Genomic DNA, 9,781 nt, shown 5'->3' with positions numbered 1-9,781 from the left:
CAATGTACCTATGGTAATTAGCGGACTAGGCTATAATTCATATGATAACGTTGAGAGATTACCTTGAGATTGTTTGCTACTAAATACCATGAAACAGGTGGAGAAAACTTAATGTTACAAAAACCTAGTGAATGTTTTTATAAAACTCACCAAAATAGACTTTTATGAATATAAATGAGCAGTGGTTTTTTACTTCAGTAATACAGTCACTCTCTCCGTTAAACCTAATGTCAAAATCTATGTTATTTAGCTATTTAGCTTATTTAGCTATAAAGATGTGACCCATTGAGAAGATAACTCCATTAATATCAGTATTTTGAAATTGTAAACTTGTTAGATTCAGCAATTTATTTTGCTATACACGTAGTAATGTGTACATCTTTACTCACTGTCCAAGTCTATCAGCTGTCCTCAAGAGACAGCAAACAAGTCAATTTTAACCACAGGGTTGTGATTTCACCAAGCCTTGTCCTCATTTTATGTGTTTTTCAATACTATTTCAACATTTGTGTATTTGGTTTATAATCGGAAGTATGATTCATTAGCAATTGGCAGCAACACTTTTCTATTTTTTGGACCACCTGAGGCATTTATCTTGTGCACCTCAAGCTGGTAACTTGTGTTTTACACTTATCATATTCGTCAATATTCCTAAAGTAAACTAAGTCATCAGAAAGCACGATCAAGAATATTTATCACGTTATACGACAACCAGGACAATTCTTATTGCATTTCCTGAGAGGATGTAACAAGGTAATACTTTTTACTTTAATATCATTATTATACAGAGTGCCTTTTTTATTTGTTATTGTTCATATAGTTAATGCTTTGTTTTCAGCTGCTTTTTCAAGTATATGCGCATTTCTGCTTTATATATGTTATATACTCATTCATATCAAATCATAATTTGTTGGCAATGTTTTATCTGCTACATATTATTGCGAGTTTTTATACATCTTTTATGCTACTTTCACTTGCTATCAAACTTGCTATCGCCTCTTTTATTATTATTTACTCTTCATTTAATTTCATTTTAGATTCACGATATATCGGTATATGCATATATATCAAATAAACATACTATTCACATACAACTAACAACCGATAATCCGTTGGATCTCAGATCTATTGGGAAGTGCAATACAAAACTGTTTACATACAATAACATAAATTAATAAATTTATCGTAAGAATAAGGGAGTAATAAAGTGAGTTTTAAAAATCTACTAAATTAACAAAATTCATAGTTTCCATTGACTTCATTTGGTGCTTGACACAGTCCTATGCCAATATAACCATAAATCAGGGTGTTTCGCTACAAGGTGGGCCTGCCAAATGAAAGGCATAAGAACTGGCATAAGAACTATCATGAGAACTATCATGAGAGCTGGCATAAGAACTGGCATGAGAACTGGCATAAGAACTGGCAAGCTTGTAGCAAAAGAATGATGATATTGTGAAGCGCAGGAGCAGCATCACACTGACTGGAGAACTTTCGATGGATTAGCAATGAATTGACTATTGTATGCTATAAAATTGGGTTCATTTTACTAACTAGCTTAGAGCGAAGATTCAAACTAGCTTAGAATGAAGATTCAAAAAGGGCTGGCTATATAATTTGAATAAAGATGCAAATTCGAGGATCAAAAGACATTGGTTGCTGTTGAATAGTGAGCCTGAAATATATTTAAAAAAAAGAAGTGAATAATAACAGCACAAAAGCTCATTATGTTCCATTTTCAGCGTGCTGATAAGCCTCTAAAATTTAACAATAGAAAAAATTGATCGAAAATGATTATTCAAAAGCCAGGTTGTACGATACAATACAACGCCTAAAAATGATGTAGATGAGCTTATAAACTAATGGTATAATCTTGAACAGAAATCTATGAAAATACATTTCAACCGGTTCTACTACAACAAAGACTGCAAACAATGGGGTTAGTTAGAAAGTCAGGTGGAGATTTTTTAAATCATAGCAAAAATAGAAACTCAAGGAGCAATGTGGGGTGGAGATAGATGACAATATGTTTTATGTGTTTTCTTCTAAAGCATTGTATCTCGATAGTATTGCCATAAACCTCCCTAAAGTGTTATATAAGCATTATCTCCAGCATGCCTTAACTAGTATCACATCTTTAATCAATTGCAATGCAACAGGAAGTCGTAAGGCCAATTGGCAAAACGATGAAACCTACCTTATATGCCGGTGAGAACTCTCTAGCATCTAAGCGCTGCCACCATCATGTTATCCTGTCCCACCCTTAAAATAGATCAGAGAAACAGATTATGTGATCAAACAGACTGGATACTCAACAGCATGCGCAGTATTTATAATATGACATATTTACTCGCTAAACCTAAGTCAAGTGGGCTTTATACTATCTGATTAGTAAATCTACCTGCAGAAAATGGCGACGATCCTCATCTCAGAAGACATGTGCAAACATGTGCTCTTCTCTAAAGTGGCCCCTAGATTTACCGTCAATTGTAGATTCGGTAGAATAGCCCAAACAAACACACGCGCACAAGGAGTAAAGATTGGATAAAATATCCACTAGACTTTAGTGTTATCCTTATGTTTGTTATAGTCAAATACTAAAAACTAGGTCTTAAATCACTCAGAGAAGAAAAAATTAGGTGCATAATTAATGAATGCTTACCATCACTAAAGACACTCTTCAAGCATAACTTGTTCTGTGTATAAGGTATCGCAACTCCGATTTCCAACAAGCATACCAGTAGCTTTAGCGCAGTCTCCTTAATGAGCTCAATACATACAGGTGTTCAAGGAAAGGCTAGTGTAGAAACTTATAGTAGTTTTTAATAAAATAGTGCTTTTTTCATGCATAATGAGAAATACTCTAATGCTTGTTTTTAACACATGTCAATGACTAAAAAGTTGACCTGAACCAGAAACAAACCGCACAAATTTTGCCAATTTGTGTGCCGAGTATGCAATAGAAGCAGAAACTATACATGTGATATGCTGGGGAAAAGGGCTAAAATGGTTCATAAAATGAGGGTTAGATAACATGAAGGCTTTGAGATGACCTCATGACAATCAAACCCACATTAGCACTCAACCCACCAGCAGTCATGCATTCAAAGCAGCAATATTTGGTACAACATGCAAACTTTCCAAGTTAAAAAAATTAATTCACATAGCGTATCAACATAATTTAATAACAGTACAAATATCTGGAGGTTTCATAATCAGAATCTTATTTGATTTTTACAAAATTTCAATCACATCACACATCTTTGAGTTTACAATAATTGTAAGTACATATATAGAATATTATACAATATTCTTAGCCCTGACGTGGCTATTAATGTCTTCATGGGTTAGAATAAATGCTCTTCCTAACCGGAGGGCATACAACTCCAACTTTGAGCTGAAGTGGATTATACAAGCTTCTACGTCATGACTGCCAACATGAAATTTAAAATCTCGTTCAGAGTTGTCTTTCCTCAATCTGGAACTAAATCTTAAATTCAGAGGAAGCAGTAGGCTTCGGAAATAAAAGCTAAAAGAATTTCTTTGAAATAAAAAGTAAACATAACATGATCGTTGGCACACAGGAACTGTTCTTGAAACATCAGTTGATTTGGTATAAGCTAGACTTTGAACCCGAGTTTTCTCATGCACTCTTTATGAGCAGCTATCTCCTTGCTGCAGTGCTCCTCACCCCGCTCTATGATGCTGTCAACAAAAATAAGGCTATTTTATAGTAAGTACACTATGTTTAGCTTAGGACATAGGGCAGAATTGAGACCTGTTAAGCTAGTGGTTCTTAACCAGGGTTCGATTGAACCAAGGTGTCAGTGTGAGTCAGTATCATGGTTCGATGAAGGCCTCTCACAGGCAACAGAAGTCACACTGTTTTGCAAGGTAATACGATATCTTTATGATGAGATATGTAATTCGTTGTAAATTGTATCAGTTTTGTTCTTTGAGCAAAGTAATGTTAAAGGTTGACTTGTAACAAAATTCACATTACAGTTATTTGGTATCAAAAGATTCACCATGTCTTACTCTTTTGTGTTGCAGGTCCAAAATATGTGGGAATGCGATTACAAGCTTTTAAAAGCTAACAAAGAACAGTTAATCGCAGCCACACGAGACCGCCGTAGTTTGGATTCTCTTTCTAAAACGGCTCAAATGGGACGTAGTTGGTACAGGACGATTTCTGTTTACACTTTCATGCGATCTTATTCGTCGAAATATTTTCACAAATATACTTCACGCATTCAATAAAACCATGTATATTGTTCTTACACGTCTGTTTTATCGTCATTGTAATGCTGTCAGTTTTAGCACTGATACCTTATAACTTACCATAAAAAATCGTTTCATTTTTTAACCTTAGCTCGAAGGAGTACATATCATTGTCTGATAATCATGATGAGCCTGTTGATCATCTGTGATAATCAAAAAGTGCTGCAGTAATTATTTGCGAAGTATTGGGTCACATGATCAGATTACGACTTGACGATTTGATCAAGCCGAAACAAAAATGTAAAGTAGCGAGCATCTATATTTGATACGGGTTCTTTGGTAAAACCCGAAAGGTTTGTCATAAACTAGTGCTACGATAAGTTATATATTGAGCTTTTTATTGACCTTTCAATTCACGTGAGAATATCACGTGACAAGACAATAACCAAATGTAATGACTACGTCAGAGAAATAAACAGATTCCAATATACGGCAGCTTTTCGTTTTGAGCTTTTAAAAACTTGGAATCACATTTCCACATATTTTGCACCCACAACACAACAGAGTAAAACATGGTGAATCTTTTGATACCAAATAACTGTAATGTGAATTTTGTTGCAAGTCAACCTTTAATGCACACAGTTCATTCTGAGCACCAGTGAAACATATACCTGACTTGATGATAAAAAAAGTCATATTTTAGTTTTATATAAAGAAGAGTTTGGCAAAAAACGCATATGAAACCTGAGAAGGGTCAGTATGGCCAACAAGGTTGAGAACCACTGATCAAAGCAAATAAATACGAAAAAATAAGAGTTATTCTCTCACAAATTTCAGATGTAAGAAAGAGAACTTTGACGTAGATATTACTGATAAAACACGATGATAACACATATCTCTAAGGTGCGTTGTTTGCTGCCTGCCAGATCACTAGCGACAATGATAATACAGAAAAACACTGCTTTGGAACTTAGAGGATCTTCCCATTTCTTCAATTTCCTCAACCTTTACAGCCCAAACATTCGTACACATACCAACCTCAATTACTAATGAGAGAGGTGATATGTTATTGTGATGGCTCCACAGAAGTTTGCTTTGAATTATACACTTTCTTGCTGTTGTTAATATGTTTGACAAATCTAAATGAATGTTTAACAGCAAGAGGAACTTGCGATAGTTTTCCTTGTAACGCAAACATAACAAACCATGTGGCATATTTCACGAAAATCTCAACTCGCATAAAGTTAAATAGTTAGATGAGGGTTAGAAAATAAAACTTGCTATATTTATGTTGGAAGGCATGAAGCCATATACTTTGTGCTGTCATCTCTGATTGGTTTGGTTGTTTAAAAGCGTAATCATCTGAACGTTGAATTAATTCAAAATGGCTCACGCTGGCGAGCGATAACAATTTCCTCAAAGATCAGCTAGTTAGTTTGCATCAAAATGTTTACTAATTATTGGAGATGTTTTTAAGGCTTTAAAAATGACTCGATTCAATTCAATTCTCATCAAAAAAATTAACAATTCAATTCCAAATTCTTTTGCATCATGAATCATGTAAGAATCGATTAAATCCCGTCTTTAAGCTTCAAACACCACAATTCAGTTGTCAATTTTTTAGCTATCCCAATTTCAATGAATCGATTCAATTCATCCAAATAGACAAAATTAATTATTTATCAACTTTTGGCAAAAATTTTTTTATGACAATTTATCAAAATAACAATAACCTAACATACACTAGCCTAACTACACGCATTACCTCAACTCCTTGGACTGTTTACATAGGATATCACTGTCCGTGATAGATTTTCCATTGGCGCAGTAATAGTCATAGATATTATAGTACAGTGCAACCTCGGTTCTCGAACACAATCTGTTCCAGAAGGTTGGTCGAAAACCGAGTTATTCGAGATCCGAAACAGGTTTTCCCATTAGAATTAATACATATAAGTTTTAATCCGTTCCAACACCCTGAATGTTTACCTTTTTAGTATCTTATACATTATTTTATGCATGAAAATGCACATTAAAATGCTGACCAACACATAAAAAGCAATGTATATCTCAGAAAATGTTAAGCAAAATGGCAAAGACACAAATAACATAAACATAACCCAGGCTAATCGTACGTTCGCGTTGTCGTAATCTTCCATACGAAAGATTACGCTAACATGAACGTGTAAAAATAAAAAAAAGAATAAAGAAAAGAATTATGAATAGGATATTTTACTTGGCTACAGGATGTTCTTTTCTCTTTAAATATCTATCCAATGACACTTGCTTCTGCCTTCTTTTTAGCACTTTTCGGAAGTGGTTCACGATAGTGTCGTTAAAGTCATTGATGACTCTGGTGGCTGCAGCTTTATCGGGGTGGTGGAGTTGGATGAAATTCTGTAACTCGGCCCATTTGCTACCCATTTGTTTAATCTCAGACAATGCGACCACAGTTGGTCACGGAGATAGCGATCTACACCCGTACGCCGCTCAGCATCCCATCCTCACGCACGCACTCATGCGTCGTACCGGCGTTCGAACTCCGATTTGTGTTCGAACTACGAAGCAAGAATTTCTTGAATTTTTTGTTTGGACTCCGATTTGTTCGAACTGCGAGTCGTTCGAAAACCGAGGTTACACTGTAATAATATAGGGAAACATTGATGCATTTGACTCGAGTCATTTTGCTTATTGAAAACAGAGACGATTCAATTCTTACTGGTAAGATGTGCCGAGTCAACTCGATTCTACAGTAAGTAAGAGATACCAGAGAATCAATTCAATTCGTTTGTGAGTTGAGCCTTAAAGGTTGACTTGCAACAAAATTCACATTACAGTTATTTGGTATCAAAAAATTCCCCATGTCTTACACGGCTGTGTTGTAGTTGCAAAATATGTGGAAATGTGATTACAAGCTCTTAAAAGCTAAAAAACGAACAGTTAATCGCAGCCACACGAGACCGCTGTAGTTTGGATTCTCTTTCCAAAATGGCTCAAATGTGACATACCGTAGTTGTGGGAGATGGTTTCTGTTTACACTTCATGCAACCTTATTTGTCGAAATATTTTCACGAATATACTTCACGCATTCAATAAAACCATGTCTATTGTTCTTACGCATCTGTTCCATCGTCATTGTAATGCTGTCACTTTTAGCACTGATATTTTATAACTTACCGTAAAAATTCGTTTCATTTTTTAACCTTAGCTCGAAGGAGTACATAGCATTGTCTGATAATCATGACGAGCCTGTTGGTCACCTGTGATAATTGAAAATCGCTGCAGAAATTATTTGCAAAGTATTGGGTCACATGATCAGATTACGACTAGACAATTAGAGCAAGTCGGAACAAAACTGTAAAGTAGCGAGCATATATATTTGATACGGGGTCTTCTTTAAAACCCGAAGTGTTTGTCGTAAACTAGTACTACGATAAGTTTTATGTTGAGCTTTTTATCGGCCTTTCAATTCACGTGAGAACATCATGTGACAAAACAATACCTAAACTGTCACTACTACGACAGAAAAATAAACAGATTTCAATCTACGGCAGCTTTTCGTTTTTGAGCTTTTAAGAGCTTGTAATCACATTTCCACATATTTGGCACCTACAACACAACAGAGTAAGACATGATGAATCTTTTGATACCAAATAACTGAAATGTGAATTTTGTCACAAGTCAACTTTTAAGAAGCATTTGTAATGAGTAGCATGACTATAAGAGCTAAGGCTGTAACTTGCATACTTAAAATACGACTTGAAGACAATGCTTGTACCTAAACTTACATGTGAACCACAGACCACTACTAGCTTAGTCAATGTAGAATGATAATGATAGCCTTCGTACCACTGGTCTCTAGGTTTTCTAGTTTCGGGACATGCGCAGCAAGGCTTCAGCTTTTTTTCCCCTTCTTGGCTGGCAGAACTTTGGTCTGTTGAAGACATAATTTCTATCCTTAGATTCCTCTACAACATGTCCATATAATAGTGTACATATAGTAGTATATATATATTAGTGTAAAATGTAAATATAATAATGTATATATAGTAGTATACACATTGGAGTGTACATGTAATAGTGTGCATCTAGTAGTCTACATATAGTAGTGTACATGTATATAGTAATATAATATAGTAGTGCACATATAGTAGCGCACAAACAGTAGTGTGCATATACTAGTGGACATATAATAATGTATATATAATAGTGTATGTATTGAAGTGTACATACAACACTGCATATATAATACTATATATATCATATTATATCTGCACTATCAATGACACTCGACACCTAGCAGGAGGTGACTGTAATGTGTAGGAACACATGTAAATACTGACACAGTAAAGCAAATATTTTCATCGCTACTGTTGACTGTCAACAAGATATTTATTATTACGGTATATTGCTAAGTGAAATCACAAAAGATTTTCAATAAGCTTACGGTAGCCTATATACCGGCTTTTATTCTGTTTTCCAACAAACTTTGCCTGAAAGACCCATATGTTATTATAAACGAATATTTGTTTAAACAGACTTATTAATATAAAAATTGTAGGTATACCTTTTTTGTTAAATATGACGTGCATTGGAAACAAATTTGAAACATATAGCCAAGTAATTTGAGTTTTTACTTCAATTTTGCTTCAAAAAAATTGATCACTGTCTGATATAAGAGTGCATCGTTTGGTTCAGAGATCGCATTCTGATGTTGATTATCGGTATGTTAGAAAACAACCAGGTTCTGAAATTGCCCAATGGCCTCAACACTTGCTTTTTCAGAAGGATCTCATTAAAAAGCCAAATGCTCACTTATTGGTCAGCAGATACTTGCATAAGACAGAAATTTAGATCTAGTAGTGGCTTCATAGACAGAATATTTACGACTGCTGAGCACCAAACTTGCAACGCTAATTTATGTTGTGATATGGGTATTGTAGCAGCAAGTGGTTTGTGTATAATCAGAAACGTTCCTTGCTTTTAACTAGCTGTTGCTCCTCATCTAAGTTATTATTTTGCGATATACACAATCTGTTTGTCGAAATTTTCAATATTTATAACTGTCGTTAAAAAAAGTTGACAAACCACTAGAGTATACGTAATTTTGATCAAATTACCGCAAAATGCTCTAAAAAGCACAAAATTGATAGAGCAATAATGCAAAAAGAGATACATATATAATATATATGTATAATGGCTCTTTGAACAGATTTCTTTCACAGCTCGGGAGTCGCGAAATATTGCATCACTCGATGACTAGCCGATACATGCTAAAACACTAGGAATCATGGCCAACTAATGACTAGACTAAATGCGGACAATATGACTATCGCAAAAAATATTTTAAGCAGTTTTGAATACCTGTTATCAAATCAATACATGTATATTTACTTATTTCGTAAAAAATAAAACTTATGCAACTGGAGAATGCAATGAACGCTGATAGTGCTTTGTACCAAAAAGTAAAATAACGGAGTCGGTGACTTATAGTTTGTGTTCGTCACATAATTTATCGTAGCATAGTCCACGGTTCCATTACCGTGTGATTCGAAACTTG

General features: G+C 34.7%; 1 protein-coding gene across 1 annotated transcript; it reads right to left on the bottom strand.

Moving 5' to 3' along the window:
* Positions 1-3,158: 3,158 nt before the first annotated feature.
* On the bottom strand, positions 3,159-9,677 carry LOC137408510 (cytochrome c oxidase copper chaperone-like). The gene is made up of 3 exons (XM_068095062.1): positions 9,586-9,677; positions 8,071-8,189; positions 3,159-3,705 (listed from the first exon to the last, which is right to left on the bottom strand). Exons 2-3 carry the CDS (start codon positions 8,166-8,168, stop codon positions 3,621-3,623), a joined length of 183 nt encoding a protein of 60 aa, XP_067951163.1. The 5' UTR covers positions 8,169-8,189; positions 9,586-9,677; the 3' UTR covers positions 3,159-3,620.
* Between the last annotated feature and the right edge of the window lie 104 nt (positions 9,678-9,781).

This window comes from Watersipora subatra, chromosome 11 (genome assembly GCF_963576615.1).
Source record: "Watersipora subatra chromosome 11, tzWatSuba1.1, whole genome shotgun sequence".
NCBI classification, from domain to species: Eukaryota; Metazoa; Bryozoa; class Gymnolaemata; order Cheilostomatida; family Watersiporidae; genus Watersipora; species Watersipora subatra.
This window is presented reverse-complemented; position numbering and strand designations above follow the sequence as displayed.